The sequence below is a fragment of the Saccoglossus kowalevskii genome, chromosome 5, assembly GCF_978046115.1.
Source record: "Saccoglossus kowalevskii chromosome 5, keSacKowa6.1, whole genome shotgun sequence".
NCBI classification, from domain to species: Eukaryota; Metazoa; Hemichordata; class Enteropneusta; family Harrimaniidae; genus Saccoglossus; species Saccoglossus kowalevskii.
This window is the reverse complement of record NC_140645.1, coordinates 23,398,347-23,421,129: the sequence shown is the minus strand read 5'-3', so window position 1 is coordinate 23,421,129 and position 22,783 is coordinate 23,398,347. Positions and strand designations below refer to the sequence as shown.

General features: G+C 33.9%; 1 protein-coding gene across 1 annotated transcript; it reads right to left on the bottom strand.

Annotated features, from left to right (window-relative positions):
• Nucleotides 1-1,520: 1,520 nt before the first annotated feature.
• LOC100373672 (uncharacterized) lies at nt 1,521-20,144 on the bottom strand. Its single transcript, XM_085499238.1, has 13 exons — nt 19,957-20,144; nt 17,020-17,148; nt 16,186-16,323; nt 13,943-14,714; nt 13,143-13,238; nt 11,768-11,902; nt 10,932-11,050; nt 10,420-10,624; nt 8,655-8,798; nt 8,008-8,128; nt 7,331-7,443; nt 5,596-5,705; nt 1,521-4,346 (listed from the first exon to the last, which is right to left on the bottom strand). Exons 1-13 carry the CDS (start codon nt 20,013-20,015, stop codon nt 4,271-4,273), a joined length of 2,217 nt encoding a protein of 738 aa, XP_085355364.1. The 5' UTR covers nt 20,016-20,144; the 3' UTR covers nt 1,521-4,270.
• Nucleotides 20,145-22,783: the final 2,639 nt, after the last annotated feature.

Genomic DNA, 22,783 nt, shown 5'->3' with positions numbered 1-22,783 from the left:
TTCCATATCGAACAGGACGCGGCGTAACAACCACTACCATAAAAGTACTCAATATAAAATACTCTATATGCATATCTCATGGATTTGATGAAAAACAAAATATTACATATATTAGCTAGGTTTTAACGTTTTCACCACCAGACATTTTTGGCCAAATTTCTTATATTCTTCAATATCTCTGGAAATGAACCATTGTTTTGGAGCCAACAGACAAAATTTGAGTCAATTTTCAGTTTTTACTCAAAAAATTTGGCTATTTTTGTCCAAATCTTCTGAAGGAAAGTGCAGACTATTTTCTGAATTTCTGATGAAAAAAATGGAACACAAGACCAGCTGATTTGAATGCACATGAACTTGGAACTACTGTCACAAGTCTGATACAACAACAACCAATACGCTATTAGTGATTTTGCACATACAACTTACCGGTACCTTTGGGATAAACTTACCAATTAAATGATGCATTATTCTGTTGTGTTGTGAAATCAATCAAGAAAAATATTAGGCGTCTGTCATAATTCAGTAAGCATTTGCCATTTGAAGTTGTATATTTATGTTGTATGTTTTGTAGAAAACCTCTCACTGATTGCTGTGAGTGTCATAAAAGCTTTGGACAGTTCATGACATATTTTAACATTAACCTTAAACACCAGATATTTTTCCCGCCTAAAATTTAGTGCAAATATTTTTACATTTTGTAAAATTTTCACTAAATTTCATTATCATTTTAGACCATACAGACACCTTCTGATGTTGTTTTTAGTTTTTGATCAAAAGGTTTGTCAATTTCTATTAACATTTTATGTAGAGGGAAGCAGTCTGTATAAAATAATTTTGTAGATGGTGCCAAATATTGAAAATTGCATTTAAAGGGTTATTATACTCAATGTATACTGTAAAACACGTCGTAAAAGCTATATTCAATTTTGCTTCCTGCAGAGGGCAGTATTACTATAGGCTCAGTAATAGTCACTGTAGAATATGAGGTTGCAAGTATGCAAGAAGACAGTACAGCTGGAGTATCAGTCGACGTGCAATGGAGGCCGATGCGTGGCGTACTGTCTGAGTACATACTTTGAGGTATCCTTGTAATAACCTTATTATTATACATCTTTTCTTTCCAAGGATATACCATGGGAATGTCGAAATCCAAAATGTTTTGAACAGAGTCATTGAACTTATTTGTGTGGAGTCAGGTCAAATTCTGATGGCAGCCATGTCTATTTTTATTATTAGAGGATGCTTAGGCGCGTAATCATTCCATATTTGGAATTCGCATTTCCTAATATGATAGGATAAAAATACCCTGTAAAATACAGCAAAATTACGGCACGCTGTAACTTATGGCGTTACGGTGACGGATGTATAATAATATACTTTATTTGATATTACCTACAACTTGAATTAGCAAAATCAAGGATTAGCTAAATTAGCTAAATTAGCTAAACTTGCAAAAAACATGTTTTACAGCTTTTCATTCACTCCCTAACTCATACAAAATTAACAATGACACCCAAGTATTCTTATAAATATTTCAGATTACCTAAAATATACAATTTATTTACAGTATTCCCCAGTATATACAAAATAATTTGATTTTTTTTTTTTTACAAAATATTTACTATATTACATTATTCAACAAATCAACCTTTTCATGATTACCATGCAAACACAGTAAATATGAAGACACTGAAACATTGTATATTGTGTAAAGAATTTTACAATATTTTCATTGATTGAGAAATTATGGTACATGTACTCTATTCCAAGATGAATGTACACAGAGCTATAATTACATGATGTATGCATGATACTGTATTTCCCAACATAAAACATTATAATTCATAAGTACTTTTAAATGTCATGGCAGCACCAGTGTGTGTTGACCAAGTCGCTAATTAATAAAGCCTTCCTAAACACAGGAACTAATCAGCTCCCCATGAATTCTAGAGACATTGTTCTACCATAGATTTATTTTCAATAGGGTCTTATGGCTCAACACAGTGGGTTACAATACATCAACCATTCAATACCAAAAGCAAATGACATACTGAAGTAACTGATGAAATTTATTCATACCCAGTACTAACATTTGAAATATTTGACCACACAGTTTTTTTAATAAATTGACAATACCGGTATATTGTATTCACTTTGTTTTTTTTAAATAATTTTGATTCATGATATCAAACAGTACTAAATTGATCTTCTATTCTCAAATAACATTTTCGCATTTAAGATATCAGAGAAAGCTAACTAGCCTGTGTTCTTACACTCTAATAATAAAAACAGTAAGCTACCATAACCAATGTGCTCTTTAACACAACTAAATTTGTAGGCATCTTGAATCAAATGGAATCCTTCGGCTTATTGACTGCAGGGGCAGTCAACCTTCAAGAAAAATTCTAAGTGACTGTGTATGTAATTTAAAACACGAACAAAAATATTGTGACTTCCTTTGTATTCACACTTATTCTGTTTATACAATGCGATTTCAATTTCACCAAATCTTACAAATTCCATAACTATACTAAGATGTTCTTTAAAATCAGCATTTTAACAAATGAGTTTCTGTTGCGTCAATGACGTGCCAATGAATTAACACTACCACAGCAAATATTTTTAAGTCAGTGACGTGTCATATCAGCACACAAAAAAGAAATTATAAACACTTATTACCGGTAAATATAAATGCCATAATTCTTACCAACAATTTTAAAGCAACATTTTTTTCTAATTTATTTTCTGATTATTCGTAGATCAAATGAACATCATTTTACATCATGTATAGGTCGTGATCAAGTTTTATAAAAAAAAATATGAAAAAACAAAACAATTAAGCTTGCTCATTTCATAAAAGACGACAGAAGTTGATTTTGGGGTTCAAAAGGTCAAAGGTTACAGTGAAACTAATTTAACCTGTCTACATGTGAGAATAAGAATTTTTTTGAAAAGAAATTAAATTTGTTTAATTATACATCCCTTGCACAAAAAAATGTCTAAAAATACATAAATCTTGAATGTCATTATTTGAATAAAGAATCATTTACTGCAACCCTAACTATTCACTTAAAATAAACTTTTTTGTCAAAGATTGAAACACAGTAGGCTACTGAATGAATAAAAATGAATAAAATAAATGGTTTCCATGACGACAAATACACACAACAAATTTATTCAAGTAAATAATATAAGTTTGATTTGAAATAAACAATATCTACAATAATCTTTGTGCAAACAACAACAATAAATAAAATATACAATGTATCTACATAGCAATAACACATGTAGCTTTTTATATAAATGCTACTCTATATTAAAGCCTTATGTACATTTTGGCATTTTATGTACATTATGCATTTCACTATAAAGTCCTTTATATTCGCTAAAGAAATGAATCAGTGAAAATACCCTTTGTCTTATATTTTACATTCTTCTCAAAAATCAGTGAAAATAAGCTTCATACAAAACATCCAAAATTTTTTTCCAGTGAAAATAAATTTCAGAGAGAATGACAAAAAATATGTCAACAGATGTAAACATTTCTTTGGCTTTTGAAACATGAAGTTTTACGAATAATTAGTGAAATGCATCATGGGAGTGTTCCATTTTATGATGCTTCAGTGATATTTAGGATCTAAAAATAGTTTTTCATTCAATTATATATTTATAGTACATCACAAAAATTACCTCTCTAAGTCTTAAGTAACATAATCCACTATTCAATCTAACAACCAATCAAAGAAAGCTTAGAAAGAACTCCCGTGTCCTGAGAGTTTTGGAGACACATTACAAATTAATTCAAAATTACTTATACTTATATATACTATATATACTTATGAGATATTGATGGAATAGCTGAAAACTAATTATGCAAATAAGGTAACTAATATGAACAGATTTAAGTGTAAAACTAATAAGGTTTGCACAATGTACCAAGTTTCATTGAAATGTGATTAGAACCAAAAAAATATTAATTATTATACTAATTAGAGAATTAATATGAACAGATTTTAACCCAAAATTAATCAGACTGTCTATTGTCCTAGAGAATTTATGTACCAAGTTTTATTCAAATGTGATGATCAATACTTGAGATATCAGTATTAAATAATTATGTTAATTAGGTGATTAAGAAAATTAATTCCAGCGAAAATAAAGTATGCCACAGTACTTAAATAAAAGCATACATCCATTTACAACCTTATGTCAGTTGCATTACCTCATAGACCATGTTGTTTTTACTGAAATCTTGAATGTTAGATTTCTCTCACACTTTTAGAATATTACTTTTTCCCATCCAGTCGCGGAGATCAATTGGTGGGTGCACTGGGTCAGGGGTGTACCTGTAATAAAACGGACATTGAAACATAACATCCCATTCAAGGAGAATGTAAAAGCAAACAACATTTTTTACTTTTGTATATACATACATCACATAACAACAAGGTGCGACATGCTGACTGACTGTCGCTTTAAAAACACAGTATCATGAAATAAACTCAAACCAATCCCCAAATATTCTAATATTGATTATTCAAATTGCAGATCTTCTAAATTTTCTAAAAATCCCCAGGACTTCGGACAATCAAAGTTTGGTAATAAATCAGAAAATTTTTGAAGTTATTGTTCGTTCCTAGACAACTTTGAGATTTCCAAATATTAATGATAGTTTAACAATGTACTTATTCATCATGAAACAAGAATATGAAATCCACCAGGCAAAAACAATATGAATAGATAATTTAGAACAGATCTGGCATAAGATTAAAAGTGCTGTGATCCTACCTACATGTATGTATGTAGAACTTTGTGTAAGTAAACTGCAACATATACTGCTATAGTTACAACCAGGGATTACGGTAGCCCCATATTCTACTACCGTACTGTAAAATACTTTATTTTTGCTATTTTCGCTGAAGGAATGATTCAGTGAAAATAAAATCCAGTGAGTATACCTTTTTTCCTACATTTTAAATTTGACAAGTCAAAAATCAGTGAAAAGAAATAGGTGATTTCTCGTACAATAGCGAGATCTTGCGAGATGCGGCATGAAAGACGCGCGTTGAACGTCTGCCGCAAAAATCAAACGATTTGATTTTGAACTCAAATTTCTTTATTTCGTAGCTCACATCGACCGGCCGATCTTCAACAGAGGAATATTGCTTCTGAATACCCTTACTTAATCGAAATTGCCTATCATCAAATGTGGACAGCACATTATTAAGCATGGAAATGTCCCCAAAATACTTTCGCATTTGTCGAATCCCACGCGATGTTTGACACCACTACAATGCTATGACCTTTGTTTGTCCTGTTTTTACATTCGATTTCACGCATAACGCGTGATTCTCGCAGGGAATGGAAAATGGTCATACAAAACACCCAAAAAGTCTTTTAAGCGAAAATTAATTCCAGCTAAAATAAAGTATTATACAGTAATGTGTTAGCCCTATAATCTGCTTCCAAATATTAGAGGACACCCACCCAAGTACAAAAACAGGTTCCATTTGTACATTTCTAGTTCATTTTATCATTTTATCACTTGTGGACGTAAAAATGCAAACACATTTCCTGGTTACAATGTGGACATACCGTGGTGTTTCTTCCTCCTCTGGTTTGTCCAATTCCACTTCATATTCATGCAAGTCCTCCATGTCTTCATCCAACTGTTCACAAAGCTCGGTTAATAACACATCAGTAGCCTGTAACACAGTCAAATAATTATATTATTTTCTTAGTCCTAAGAATTATTCATGCAACCTGGGAAGTTGATAGTGCATTTTTTCCCTCGGTTGTCAAAAAGCCTGGGTTATGGCAAGGGCGGTAGGCAAAAGTGCCTGGGTTAATACAATACTAGAAATAATACATGAATAATTTCCTTCTTGGATAAAATAAGTTATTAGTAACATTCTACAAATGATAAAACAGTACTACAAGCATTACCGTGGTGACAAGTTTTGACTTGAACTTGTACATGTAGTGGTTTTGCGTCTTGCTCAGACTCTGAGTTTTAAAAAACGTACGTCTAGCGCGTACAAGACCACGTGTTTTCTGAAAACGTTCAAATGTAGGACGCTTTCACCCTGCTCTTCATAATTGAATATAGAACATATGACCTGCAATTGTTCGTCCAATGCTCGTACCATTGCATATGTGTGCCATGCTCTACACGCTTTATCATGCATGTGTGCCTTTTATAAAAGAAGGTTCACACCATGTTCAATCATTAATAAACATAACTCACTAATCTGGGCTTAATATCGAATGTTTGCTGTGAAATGCAGAAACTTTAATAATCCCTGTTGTGTGGTCACTCATGATGCATCGCTGTCACTAGATGCGTAGCTGCCGTGTTGTGCATATTTAAAGTTAGTTCGATGACGGGCGAAATAAGCTTACCAGAAATAAAACAATGATATACCCTCACACTACTGCAGCTACTGATGAGTTATTAACAACCAACTTCCCGGAAGACTCTGATTTTCAAGAATATTATTACAGCCGGCGTCAGGGTGCGATAACTCAAAAAAATAGACTCGATCAAGCAAAATTTTCAATATGTTCATGAAAAATTTGGTTTATTTCTGTATTCATGAAAATTTTTCAAAACCATCACATACAAATTACGTACCATTTTACACAAAACAATGATGACACTTGGCAACTACGAACACCATGAATAATGTTCGCGAACGAGAAGTCTGGTACGTGGTGTGTCCGAAAATGAAATGCGCTGTGTCATACACCGTCTATTTTATAGTTTAGCGGAATTTCTCATTTATAGAAGAACACAGACGCGCACGCAATCGTGAAGTGGAAACACGCACAATTCATTGATGGCTGCGCTGTTAAATACTTTTTTACAACTCTCAAGTACGCCACTATTGATAACTTACGAGTTTTCTCAATTTATCTAATACATGTCAAATTGGTAAGGAAATTAAATATAGATATAATGGCGCAATATCTAGTTTGTGTGTATATTTAATACGAATATTATTTTTTTAAATCTTTCAAAGCAGAATGTATCACTGATCCAACACTTTTGCCTAACGCCCTTGGTTAAGGATAACATTTACTTGGTCATTGGAGACTTGAAAAGCCATGCACAAAGTCTGTGAACTGCATTAATTCAACCAAACTTCAGTCATGGGAAATAGCAAAATCTTATGACAGTGAAATCACTGATCTTTGGGCAGTGATTGACAGTGAATTTTATCTATTTTAAAATTTGCAATTTATTTACATGTCTAAATAATGAACGTTTGAAAGTATCGGTATATAGAATTAATACTATGCATGCTTTGTGGGGATATTTCATACTTACAATATTAGATGTGACTTTTTCATGGTGTTTTTTCAGTGATTTGTTCTCTTCTGTGCATTTCCTCTCATCACGTACATTGTAATACTGATGAAATAATACATCCAGTATGGTTGCTAGGGAACAAAACAAAAGATGGAGATTAGTATGAAATGAAACGAAAATTAATATCTTAATGATTACACCAGTATGACATGCCATTAATGAACAAAGATTTGATGTAAAATAACTTGTTTTGCAAATTCACTGGAGCATCAGTGATGCACCAGAAATCATACACTGATATTGTAATCTTGAAAAATATTCCACAATGGTTATATAATTTGTAATATTTGGTAAACTGAAATTCATATTTTATAAACAAAATAAGTTTAAATACAAATGAAATCAGGCACCACAGCATATTTGTTTGTGTCTTAAATTACATATACAGTTACACCGAATTTAATTATTTTCCTTGAAAGCCAACTGCTGCCGCAGTGAAAAGGCTAACTAAACTTTATTTTTAGGATGTCATTTTTATTCCCCTACAAAAACAGTCCTGATAGACAGCAAACTGGATGACGTCATGGATGTCAATCCCTATGCATGTCAATCAAACTTGACCTGACCTTGAAACCAATGTTTTTCGATGAACAGACTCAGAGGTTATGTGATTTGGATTTTTATTAGAGACTTACCATCAAGGAACTTATCAAAGTATTCTCTCTCAGTCCAGATTTTTCCATTCCTTGCAATCACAGTGAGAATGTAATCCAGAAAAAAACTGTCAACAAGCACTTCACCAGCGTGTTGAGAAACCTACACACACACAAAAAAAAAAAGTCATAAACTGTGTTCCCAAACTAAGTACTAAGCAAAACCAAAACTATTGAGTTATATAAATATTTATTTTGTTATTGGACATTAAAAACATTACTCAGATCAGTGAGTCAGGCAAGTTGAGTGAAAATGCAAGTCCTTGTCTTCGCTTACATGCAACATAATATGAAAACCCAGAATATTCTGTGGTCCATTGAAGTGTATAGAGCCGTTATCTTACATCCTAAATCACCAGTTTCAAAATTAGAGGTTTTTGTGACATCCTGGTTTTACTTATTCACAAGTAATCCTCCAAACTAAATTTGTTTAGCCCTGATAGTTTGATTTTTAACAACAATAATGAAACCTCACACAACATCATATTGAATTTGAAGAAGGGTCCAGATGTGATAACGTGTTCAGTTTCACTTTAGACATTCTCTTATCATTATCTTGCCCTTAACCTCATCCAATATTGCACTATGGGAGATTCATTATTGTTTAACTAAACGTTATTATTACTTACGTCTTTGAGTTGTTTTTTGATAACGGCCGCATCATAACGTGCTAATGTCTCCTGTGCTAACTCACTGTGTATCACGTTCAGTTCATCTTCCACGAACTCACTGATGTAATCTTCTAGTATCACTTCAAAGATGGCTTCTCGTACCTGATATAGTAATTTCAAACGCAGTGTTAAGTGCTAGAATTTTGCAACTCATAAAGAATGTCACGCTTTCATCAGTTGATTCATTGCGCATGGAAAAAAGATATCAACTGTCATTCATTGCCTGGAAAATTAGCATATTCAAATTAGAAACTGTCATCCATTGCTTGGAAAATTAGCATATTTAAATTAGCAGCTGTCATCCATTGCTTGGAAAATTAGCATATTCAAATTAGCAACTGTCATCCATTGCCTGCAAAATTAGCATATTCAAATTAAAAACTGTCATCCATTGCTTGGAAAATTAGCACATTTAAATTAGCAGCTGTCATCCATTGCTTGGAAAATTAGCATATTCAAATTAGCAACTGTCATCCATTGCCTGCAAAATTAGCATATTCAAATTAAAAACTGTCATCCATTGCTTGGAAAATTAGCACATTTAAATTAGCAACTGTCATCCATTGCTTGGAAAATTAACATATTTAAATTAGCAATTGTCATCCATTGCTTGGAAAATTATCATATTTAAATTAGCAATTGTCATCCATTGCTTGGAAAATTAACATATTCGAATTATCAACTGTCATCCATTGCTTGGAAAATTAGCACATTTAAATTAGCAACTGTCATCCATTGCTTGGAAAATTAACATATTTAAATTAGCAATTGTCATCCATTGCTTGGAAAATTATCATATTTAAATTAGCAATTGTCATCCATTGCTTGGAAAATTAACATATTCGAATTATCAACTGTCATCCATTGCTTGCAAAATTAGCATATTCGAATTATCAGCTGTCATCCATTGCTTGGAAAATTATCATATTATTAAAATTAGCAACTGTCATCCATTGCTTGGAAATTAGCATATTCAAATTATCAACTGTCATCCATTGCTTGGAAAATTATCATATTCAAATTATCAACTGTCATCCATTGCTTGGAAAATTAACATATTCGAATTATCAACTGTCATCCATTGCTTGCAAAATTAGCATATTCGAATTATCAGCTGTCATCCATTGCTTGGAAAATTATCATATTAAAATTAGCAACTGTCATCCATTGCTTGGAAATTAGCATATTCAAATTATCAACTGTCATCCATTGCTTGGAAAATTAGCATATTCAAATTATCAACTGTCATCCATTGATTGGAAAATTAGCATATTCAAATTATCAACTGTCATCCATTGCTTGGAAAATTAGCACATTTAAATTAGCAACTGTCATCCATTGCTTGGAAAATTATCATATTAAAATTAGCAACTGTCATCCATTGCTTGGAAATTAGCATATCCAAATTAGCAACTGTCAACCATTACCTGGAAAATTATCATATTCAAAATAGCAATTGTCATCCATTGCTTGGAAATTAACATATTCAAATTAGAAACTGTCATCCATTGCTTGGAAATTAACATATTCAAATTAGAAACTGTCATCCATTGCTTGGAAAATAACATATTCAAATTAGCAACTGTCATCCATTGCTTGGAAAATTAAACATTCAAATTAGAAACTGTCATCCATTGCTTGGAAAATTAGCATATTATAATTATCAACTGTCATCCACTGCATGGAAAATTGGCATATTCAAAACAATTTCTCATTTACTCACAGCATCCTCAATGTAAGGCTTTTCAACATCTTCAAATATTTCCATAAATGAGTCGTACACGGCAGCTTTATTGAGATGTTCTTGTACCAAATCTTCGATTGTATCAGCTACGACTAATTCTACACTCTCTACAACAATATCATCTAGCAGTGTAGTACCATAGTCATCAATGTGGTCTTTATGATTCCATTTATCTGTCATATAGCTATGTGAAAAAAAAAACATAGTGAAATGGTTGAAGTCTTGCCTAAACCACTAAGTATGTTCAGTAAATCAACAGTTTTCCAACAATTTGAATTCCAGTAACAGTGGGAGTAGGTTTAAAGCGAGAAAGTCGTCACCTGTGCACGCGCGAGAATTGAGTCCCAAGCAACGATAACAACACACACTAAAATGCAAAAGCTCATGGGTAGACGCTTGTTTGTAAACAATGACACGCTATGGCCATCTGACGCATGCGCAGGTGACGACTCCCCCGCTTTAAAACACCTATAGTTTTTTCTAATACTTACTTATCAACTATTGTATCAGTAACACCAATGACAATCTCCTCTGCCATTTGTTCTACAGTTTCATCAACTATGTCTTCACAAGTAAGAATGGATGGAATAAAAGCAGGATGCTCTTTGGGCTGAAATACATAAACTTAATTATTATACGTCTGTCACCGTAACGCCATAAGTTACAGCGTGTCGTAATTTTGTGAAATAACTTTACTGACCAGGTATCTCCTCTGAGAGATGACTTCTATCAGTATATCTGGAATAACTCTACTTACCAGGTATCTTCTCTCAGAGATGACTTCTATCAGTATATCTGCAATAACTCTACTTACCAGGTATCTTCTCTCAGAGATGACTTCTATCAGTATATCAGGAATAACTTTACTTACCAGGAGTCTTCTCTCAGAGATGACTTCTATCAGTATATCAGGAATAACATTACTTACCAGGTATCTTCTCTCAGAGATGACTTCTATCAGTATATCAGGAATAACTTTACTTACCAGGTATCTTCTCTCAGAGATGACTTCTATCAGTATATCAGGAATAACTTTACTTACCAGGTATCTCCTCTCAGAGATGACTTCTATCAGTATATCAGGAATAACTTTACTTACCAGGTATCTTCTCTCAGAGATGACTTCTATCAGTATATCAGGAATAACTTTACTTACCAGGTATCTTCTCTCAGAGATGACTTCTATCAGTATATCAGGAATAACTTTACTAACCAGGTATCTCCTCTCTGAGATGACTTCTATCAGTATATCAGGAATAACTTTACTTACCAGGTATCTTCTCTCAGAGATCACTTCTATCAGTATATCAGGAATAACTTTACTTACCAGGTATCTCCTCTCAGAGATGACTTCTATCAGTATATCTGGAATAACTTCAGATTGTAAAAACTCATCAATGAGGTCATCAATAAACTGCTTTGCAAAGTCAGTTTGTCGTAAATACTGCGCTGATTCTAATTCCTAAAAAAACGTTTAGAAAAAAAATGCTTTCTTGTAATATTTAAATTTTAAATCTACTGGATGATACTGTATTTATAAATTCATGTTATTTTATTTATAAATGGTAGCCAGTCTGGCTTACTTATCTAGAGTCCTATTTTCAGGGTGAATTCCAGACATCCCGCAGAAATCAGCTACTTACTGCGACAATTTGAATTTTGTTATGCACTGTCACTATTCCCTTTAATGTTTTTGAATCTTGAAAATACTGAGAAAATTTGCCCATTTTCCCCTTGAAATGTTTTCTGTTTACAAAATGCATGGAAAGTTTCTCAAAAGACAAAATTTCACTGAGAAACTACAATTGAATCTGAGAAAATTGAGTGAAAATAAGGCTTAGAGGTAACACTGTACACTGAGAACAGATGTGGCCAACAAGCTCTTGCATCTCAGACCATAAAGTGCATATTTTTTTTCTGCTGAGTGAGCAGTTGGCCACAAGAGTCAATCTCCAATATGCTGTGTGGACACGTTTCCCAGCCATTATGCCACGAATTACTCTTTTGATCGATATGATCTCACAGCTCAGAGACATTGGCAATATAGGTTGGGTGATAATAGTTGTGTTTTCAAGTTCAGGTCATCACTACGATAGTCAAATTGTGCAATGCAGTTAGTGACATAAGAATAATGGAAAGGCATGAACACAAACAGTGTACCCTCTAACACGACTGATTTTATAGGAATCACAAGTCAAATTGAATTCCAAAAAATCAAGTTGTGAGTACTTGGGTGAAAGGTCTTCCAGAAAAAATAAACACTGTATGTGGCTCAAAACAACTACAGATGGCGCAAACTGTGGCCCGATGATTTTCTTTGTCATTGCGTTTTATTTTGACTTCAGTTCTCCAACTTACAAATTGAATTTCAAATTGCACCAAGGAATTAGCACAATTAGTTGCAACAAACAAAATGTATGTGCGCCAGTGACGGGTGTGATACATATGCAATGTGATTATGAAAATAATGACTGGTTGTCTGAAAGCCATACTGTAGCTCTAAATATGAAGTACACACATACTAAATAAATTCCATAAACTACATATTAAGAACTCTTGGTTTTTATATTCAGTGAAGATTAGAACTTCACTTATGTTCAGAAAACCCCTTTATTATCATTTAATTATCGTTTTTCTTTTCAGCCAAATTTTTAACTTATTTTTCTTTTAGCTAGACTGTAATTTAGAAAAAGATCATTTACCTTCCTAGCGGCATAGCCTCTATACATACTCTGTATTGCAACAGCTGCATCATCCGGTGTGGAGAATCGTCGTCTATGTTTCTTCTTTTTTCTTCCCTGATACAGTAAAACAAAAATTTATAACTGGATTGCTAAACACATATACTAAGTATGCAGAATTAGCTCAATAGTTATTACCAGTAAACATACTGTAGAATACTTTATTTTCGCTTGGAATTTATTTTCGCTATTTTCGCTGAAGGGATGATTCCGTGAAAATAAAATCCAGCGAATATACTTTTTTTCCTATATTTCACATTAAACTCATCAGAAATCAGTGAAAATAAATTCCATACAAAACGCCCAAAAAGCCTTTTCAGCGAAAATTAATTCCAGCGAAAATAAAGTATTCCACAGTAGTCAAACTATGTAAGCCTTGCCCTTAATATATAGAGTTGTTACTGTTCAAGATGATGTTGACAAGCAGAATTCATGTAAGTCATACATTAAAGCGCAGTAGTCGTCGCGCATGTGCGAGATATATGGGTCTCATATAAACAAAGATGGCGACAAAGATCAACGAGTACGAACTGGGACATTTCCAAGCTTTAATTAGGAAATTTTCATGTGATTTGGAAGGTATCGAAGGAGTCACCGTTGGTAATCAGTGCAAGACGCGCCAGGGCAAACCTCATACTTGTGCTTTCCATTTGAAGAACGCATTGGATTGTGAGAAAATCAATATTTATTAACACAAATGTCGCACATGCGCAGCGCAACGACTACCACACTTTAAATCATTTTGTAACCTGACTACTTACTTTTAAGAATGGACCTAGGTGGTCATACTTTGAATGTCTTCCACTAAAGTCATCATCATCTACAGGAAGAATGGGATAATTCACCGGATCTGACTCCTTAGGTTCATTGTCATTAGCATAGCCTGGTCCTACGGTTAAATAAGCTATAGGGCCTCGTCCTGGTGATGCAAACTGGTTTAAATGCATTGGTCCAGGATTTATATACTGAAGATTGGGATTTGCATGTCCGTATTGTGATCGTTCATTCCCCGGTAAATATTGCAGACTGGGACTCAAATATTTCTGTTCACCGGGAAGATATTGTGGTTCACTCTGAGCAGTACTTGTCCGATTGGAAGTATCTGATCCAGGCCTATGATACTTCACATAGATTCTTTTCTTTTTACGTTTTTTCATTGATGGATAAGAATCATACATGGGTTTTTTAAGTCCATTGTATCGGAGATCAGGATAGGGATCTTGTAAAGAACTATGTATTTTTGATTTTCCAGATCTATTAGTACTTGTGTGGCCATTTGTAATTGATTGATGATGTGACTTCTCTGGCTGGTAACTATGGCTACGATGACTCCTATCGTGTTTTAGTCCACTGTAATTAGTTCGGTCAGTGAGTCGGTTGAAAGCGGCTGGATCTACATAACCGTTTTGATAAGGATTAGGTCTAGAGTGATGACGGTTGCTATGGTGTTTTTTATCGTCTTGACTACGATATGGTTCTCTGTAACCTTTTGCTACTCTGGGATCATAACTATCAGCATCTGAAAAGGGATCTCTGAAATAAAAAACAATTTTTGTTTTTAATATTCATCTGTGCTGATGTGCCAGTGCTGAAAGTAATATAAATTCGTTAATAAGTGTATTGCACTATGTTAATTATGAGTATTTGATTAATATAAAAGAGAAACATTTACCTGATTTCTTATCAAAATAGTGGAAAATCTATATCATTGGCTTTTTTATTTGTTTTCAAAAGTGTAAAAATGCATTTATTTAAGAAGTACTGGTTTGGGTATATTAAAACATGTTACAGCCTATGTGACCATCATAATGGCATTAGGGCAATGTAATGCAATATACCAGTGATATCAAGTAGGACTGGTTGAACACATCTTATCTGTGAATAAGGTCCCTCCCCCAAATGTTGCATCTTTAACCTGTTCATCACCAGTTCCTACTTTTCATCACAAATTCACAAAATAGTCATAATTATAACCTGCACTTTCTTTCAGAAGATTGGGTCAAAAAAAGCAAAATGTTCGATTAAAAACTGAAAATTTACTTAAATTTTGTCTGTTGGCTCCAAAATTAGGGTTCATTTCAGCAAATATTGAAGAATATAAGAAAAAAGTGCAGAAAAGTTTGGGCAATAAGTCTTATGATTGAAAGGTTAAGAAACTAATGCCTGCCAGATGTACAGTAGATGTAAACTACCATGACACTACAAGGGTATGACGAGAATACCACAAAGCATAGCAAGTGTATATACTGGTATACATGTACTGTAGAATACTGTAAAGGGGGTAATTATTCACTGGGTTTTAATTTAGCTTATTTCTCTGACTGGAATATGCGCTAAATTAAAACACAGTGAATTTGTAAAATTTAGCATAGAACACATTATCTAACTGACAAATCCGTGAATTTAAAACCCACTGAATATGCCTGAAATGGTAAATCAGTGAAATTTAAACACAGTGAAAATTAGTCATTTTACAGTACTTTATTTTCGCTTGGAACTAATTTTCGCTGAAGGGATGATTCAGTGAAAATAAAATCCAGCGAATATACATTTTTTCCTATGTTTTATATTCAATTTGTCAAAAATTAGTGAAAATAAATTCCATACAAAATAAAATAATTCCAGCTAAAATGAAGTATTTTACAGTAGATTAGAATGGTCTATGGCAATATAATGTGTGTGGCATTTTCACCCTTCTATGAATCCAATATTACGCTATGGGGGATTCATTATTGTTGCTACATGTATAAATCACAACCACCAGAATTAAACAAATTTAGTTAAATTTAGGGGCTTACTTTTAAAAAGAATTTTCTTGCAAGTAAAGGTTAACATTATCATGTGATAATGTTAAACCATGATGTCATAAAAATCTCTAATTCTGATATTGGTGATTTATCCACATATTAATGGGCAGCATTACCCTCATTGTCCTTTAATTCAATTAAAATACCCTGAAATGTATTTAAAAAGAGTCTATGAGGTTCTATAATAGCATAATTACCTTTCATATGCATCAATGTGTGGCATCAGTGGTGGTACAACTTCATAAGAGGTTCGTCTTAGTGGTCCCAGACTTGGATAAGGACCAGAAACTGGTGAATCAACTGGAGCTGTCATATAACCAGGCGGGGAGTCCAGACTGTAGAAAGAAGTAATGACACCACTATATGTAGTTGTAGTAGTAGTAGGTAGTAGGACACAGTATCAACACAGAATGAGTGGTCAGTGCAAGTAGCATGGTAAAATGGTGCTCTAATGAAAAAATGATATTAGATCTAGTATTGAAATGATACATGTACTACCCCGGTAGATCTAGTGCTGAGATGGCACTCGTTTTAGTGGTAAAATGTACAAAATGTAAGGAGCATTGTCCTCTCATCGTCACCAATGGGATGTATTATTGTAGCGTAATTATTGACTGACAAATGTTGCATTGAAATCAGGATTCACGTACACTTCATGTATCACTTATCCATGGCAAATAAAAAGAATAAAAGTGTATGTTCTTTTTATTTTTATTTACCTCCATGCGACTCAACCAAAATCTGGAAATACAGGGAGATTTATTGGAATAAAATAATGCCCATCAAAAAACATGTAATAATAATTATAAAATTCATTTCTAAGGAAAGTATCAATCATATTTATAGTAATGTAAAATGTAATACAACACTTTTCAGGCAATAATTATGTGATTAGTATGTTCTACAATACAACGCAACGTGAGTAATACCCCTCCAAATAACACATTCTGCACATTTTTCCACTAGAACGAGTGCTAAGCCGTGGTATTCTAATACAGATTTCACAGTATGTCAACTCAACTAAATCTTACCTTGGTAGATGTCTGGGAGGTGGTGTTCTGTGATATCCATTTCTACCTCTAGGGGGCGTTTTACGATATGAATTGTTACTGCTTGCAGTACCAGTTCGAGACAATTGATCTTTTCTTCTTCTTTGCAATCTACAATGTAGAGAAATAATCTGCATGAAGTGTACAACAATATATGTGTAGTATTTCTTTTCAATCTCTAACCTTTTCACCACAACCAGTTATTTCTTTTCATCACAAATTCACAAACTAGTTCATTTTATAGTTTGTACTTTCCTTCAGAAGATTTGGACAAAAATAACCAAATTTTTTAAGCAAAAATTGATTCAAATTTTGTTTGTTGACTTAAAAATTATGATTCATTTCCAAAAATATTAAAGAATATAAGAAAAAAGTACAGAAAAATTTGGGCAATAAAGTCTGGTGGTGAAAAAGTCATGGTAAACAGTGTAATTAATTTTGCATGTATCCATGAAAAAAACATTTACCATAAAACCATTTATTTTCACAGGCCTTTATTTCATTATTTTAATGCTTTGAGCAATTTTACTGTGTTTTAAGTTAACAGACTTAACAAGGAAACATGCTCTATTGTTTGTACATGTAATCAATTTTACATATCAGCAAAATTCATAATGTATTTTGATGAATCCTACTTTTTTTTGAGTTGATTATTATTTTGTATGCACTTGTTTTTTTCTCCGCTGACTTCTGCTGACAAGGATGTGTAGAGGCTTGTGGTGGGATTATTGTGATTCCTATTGTATCAGTTTTGAAAATATCAAAACAAGAACAGAAATGAGAATAACATGATAATTGGAAGACTTTTGGCTGAGTTGTGAGGGGTTTTGACTTTTTCAAGAGATGGATTTAAATGTAAATTCAAGAATGATAATTTCAATTTCATGTTAACGACGATGCCATGACGTTTTGAATGGGATATATTCGATAGATAGGGACTTGTTGACAAACACAGAATTGCTGTTTCATTCTGGCTTGTGTACAAAATGTAGATTAAAGCAGGAGGGTGGTCACCTGCGCACACGCGGGAATTGAGTCCCGAACGACGATAACAGCGCACACTAAAAATGCAAAGGCTCATGGGTAGACGCTTGTTTGTAAACATTGACACGCTATGGCCATCTGACGCATGCGCCGGTGACGACTCCCTCGCTTTAAATTCAGATATACGTGTTGTTTTTGTTTTATTTCATCATTTTCTGATACTCAGTTGGAATTTACAACAGAATCTGTCACCACCATTTTCAACTTCCTGTAATGAATGCAAAACTACATTGTACTAATTTGAAAATTCATATCTGGTCCCCTAGCTAAGATTATCTTCAGAGCAGAAGTCATGAAAACAATGGCATCAATGAATCCATGATACAACAAAGGGATGTGGTTTACCACAACGTGAGTGGAACTAGGTTCACAGGTAAAAATGTCATTCTGAAAATCAGCAAGTGCAGAAAATATTGTACCGGGTAGTACTGGTATATTTCTGGTAAGTGCCAGTGTTTTTGTCAGCAAGGGGACAGTAAGAAAGAAATATGTTTGTAAGATACTTGTGATACCAAAATCATTGAATTGATACTTAATTAAGAAGTAAAAGAAGTGTTGAATGAAGAGTATTGACATCGTTCGCAACATTGAAATGTATTGTACCCACTTACACAATAAATAATGTTGCTTTTTCATTAGTAGTGTGAACAGATTGTGACCTCCACTTTGACCATGAAATATCAGAGTAGAAGTGCTTTTGAAAGAATTTTAGATTTCAAATTAAGTATCGTCAGAAAGTGCTTGCTTACAAAAAATGAAGTGGAAAATTCACAAAATTGACCAGTATTGTTTATAAGTAGCTACCGCGTCGTGTGACTAGGTCCATTGTTTACAAATTATAATCTATGACTGGAAGGATGTGTTTGGTGCGTTATTATAATACCCATAACAATTGGACAATTGTCCTAGTTGGAAACTTTTTATAAGTGGTCACTAATTTTGTGTGCCGGACGGGCTGACAAGCGTGGCGAGATCCCTGAATAGCACATTATGAACATTGAATAATACTCTTAGGAGAGAAACAACCATGTTAATCAGAAAATTCATTAAAGGGGCACCTTCCAGTTAAGCCTAATCTCACAACAAATTTACCTTCTGGATTAAAATAACAATGGATAACAAAAGATAGATTAACATTGTAAACAACATAAACAATAGTGTCCCATGATTCTTTAGTGCAATCCCTGGGATTGAGCGGTTCCCCTTTAAGACAATTTGTGCCTCTATGAAGGAATTTAGAGGGAACTTAGTCTAATAGCTTTGTTCTACTAATTTTTTCTGTTTGTTATTTTTTTTTAATTTTTGCTAGCATTTTCCTTTTCAAAGGTGACTATTAAATGATATCGTAATTCGTTTTTTTTGTGCTAATAAAATGTTGATATAATTTCAGAATTATGCGGAGAGACGGCAATGCTCCATTACCCCCACAGTCCCTGTGATTACCTCCATACCCAGACCGATTTCACTGTGCACTTCTCTTCGGATTATGCAGATCAATTTATTGATTAAATATATAATGCAAGGTAACGCTGAGATTGGAAACTTCACAATGGAATCTATTTACGTCAGGCATAATGGCAAGCTTTCACCGTATCGATTGACGGCAAACACAAGTACAAGCATCGGAAACGGAAATCACGCAAAATACGCGAGGATTTTAGATTTAATCTAAATTTTACTTCCGAGGTGAGAAAACAATAATGAAATTATTCTACCTCGGTGGTGGAGTTGTTCATGGAAGTAAAATAAACCTTCTCAGATTGATCATTTTCAATAGATTAGCGTTCGTTTGCTTCCCCGTCCGGCCGTAGTAAAACTCGACTTTATCTCGCTGGTCGAGTGTTGCTATTTGTGTTGGTTAAAGCATGAACTTACCTCTCTTGCAGCTTGTCCCATGTTTCTTCCCGCTCCCTAGGACGGGTTGTTGCCATCATAGATTCAAATCAATGCAATATCTTGCTGAAAGTCAACATGTTTCTGTCCGACAACTGATTTGTTTACGTGTTGTTATTCACACCATGGAATGTCCGCCATTTTGTTTTTAAGATGCAGCGTGCGCATGCGCAGAACTATCTTTGTATGTATAGGTCTCACGCCACATTTAGACTATTTAGTATGACGTTAACAGTACTAATCTCCGACTAGTAATACAACTATATTACTAGTCTGAGTACTAACCAAACAATCTACCTTTTCACCACCAGTTCCCTCTTTTCATCACAAATTTACAAAACAGCCCTGTTTACAGTCTGCACTTTTCCTCAGAAGATTGGGACAAATTTTTTTAGTAAAAACTGAAAATTGATTCAAATTGTGTGTGTTGGCTATAAAACAAATATTGGACGAGAAAGTCCGGTGGTGAAAAGGTCAAAATCTGAATTTCCACGCAAAGAATATTAAAATTGGAACAGTAAATACAATGTATTTTGCGTAAATCAACAGCCATTGGATCAAACGGTAATATTGAAAAAATACAAGAAGAGAACAATAACAATATTTAAAGTCAGTCTAGACAACTTTTGGCTGGATTCTATGGCACTAATTAAAGCTTAATTACTAGTTTGTGCCAATAGCTGTACAACACACATGTTGCAAATATTTCCATGGCGTTGAGGGCGGACCTGTAAGGACGTGTGTTGACTGACCTCCGTAACGAACTAAACATTTCTCAAATTACATGCTTAGCTTTCGTATAATTTTGCCATCAACTTGAGCATAATCATTGCTACTATTGAAGTAAGCCATTTATGGGGATCTCATGGAACCGAAATCTTTAAAAAAAACGCAGAATTAGATCTTCTACCAGCTCGTCCAGCAGTGAGATGGCGTCCATAGTTGAAAATGTGAGTACTGAACAGCCTGAGATTACGCAACACGTTTAACAAGGACAAATTCCCCGAGCTTTCATCACCTGAACTGAAGATTTTAGCAAGTATTCCTACCAACCAAAATCGAGAATTGGCAAAACAAATTTGTGATTTGAAAGCGGAATTAAAAAATGACATATCTTCGATTAGTATGAAACTAAATTCGAACATTGACGAAGTTAATGAGTTGAAAAGTAAAATTGACGACATGCACACGAACAGGAAACTTATGGAATCCGAGATTGAAGCACTACGTGGCATGCTGGACAAAGAACGTCACAATAGAATATCAGCTCAGGTCATTCGCGGCATCAACTATCAAGTAGGCGAAGACATAGAAATGATAACACGGAAGATGTTATCTGAGGCCTTGAAATGACCGTCAGTGAGCAATATGCAGCAAAGTCCACAGCTTAAATAAATCGTTGGCTGACTGTCCACATCCCCCATTATTCGATGTATTTCCCTTAATGATAGAGATGAAATTCTCGGCCGTGGCAGTTTATTGAAAGACACAAAGTTAATTGTACACGAACACTTGCCGATACTGTTACAGCAAGCACGCAATAAACTGTTGCCGGCATACTACAGCGCTACAAAGACGATGCCCGTATTCCAATTCGAGTTCCAACAAGCGCCTTGTTTATTGTTGATGACAAAATTAGTAAACGTATTGAAGCTGTTATTTAAGAGATTTTTTGATAACAGCATTAGTATGGTTAATAACAATTTTGGTTTTAGTGTTGATTTATTATTTTCACAGCTCCCATAAAAGTTGGGCAAGTTTTGGCGGGAGTTGGAATAACACGTACTTGTACTTATTAAATGGCACATAATGTTAGTAAATAGGTTGGGTACCTATTGATTTTCACCTAGTGTTGGTGACTGCCAGGTGCAATCAAGTTGGCATAATCTATGTTTAAACTTTGTTTTGTTTATCGTGTTATAATTTCCTTATTGTCAATTACAGATATGTAATTTATACACGTTTTTGTTATTTGATTATTTTATTGCCCCAACAAGCATTACAAAACCACATTTCAGGATAATGTGGGCACATTTAATATTTGCATTATGTTATCATGATTGGTGGGTCTGATAAAATTGAAATAGTAGTGTTATATAATTGCAATGGGTTAGCGAATACTCAAAAATGGCGGAAAATATTCACATGGTTCACGAGACAAATGTAGTAGTTTATATTGTTTACAAGAAACCCACTCTGTTATAAATAATGAGCATATGTGGAAAAATGACTGGGATGGCGATATCATTTGTAACCATGGTACTAGCAATCAGCGTGGTGTAGCCATTCTTTTTAGAAAGTGTTGTTAATATGTAGTTCACAGCAGTAGTAGCGATTCAAATGGTAGGCGGATTATGGTAGACATTACTGTTGAACATTTTCATGAAAGCATGGATCGAGCAGGAAATATTACACACAGTTATCACCCAAGATCACGGGAAAGTATTTTCAAGTTATTATTAACGTGTGATATTCATAATATATGGCGCTTACGTATGTTGGGAACAGATTTCTGTAATTAACATATTTGGGGATATCGTATGATATTCTTTATCTTATATTACGTCACTGTAGTTTATAGCCTATCACGTTAATGTAACTTGAGATTGCCCGCCAGAATGTAAACTTGACATGTGTAAGTCAAGGCTAACATGAGGCAGTAGTGTTTAGACCACGCAATAAAGTAGTCGTCCTTTTCAACTCGAAGTAACTGACTTGTTATCTGATTCTGTAAAGATCCTATACCCCACATTTTTTGGTGCCGAGACCAGGATGACCGATTCAGAAGAACAAGTTATTCAGCAGACAA

Excerpts from the sequence above, each read along its gene's own strand:
- LOC100373672 (XM_085499238.1), bottom strand. The coding sequence starts at position 20,015 with ATGATGGCAACAACCCGTCCTAGGGAGCGGGAAGAAACATGGGACAAG. Across the intron at positions 17,149-19,956 it reads TGGGACAAGCTGCAAGAGAG|ATTGCAAAGAAGAAGAAAAG; the intron begins GTAAGTTCATGC and ends TCTACATTGTAG. Across the intron at positions 11,903-13,142 it reads GAGGCTATGCCGCTAGGAAG|GAATTAGAATCAGCGCAGTA; the intron begins GTAAATGATCTT and ends ACGTTTTTTTAG.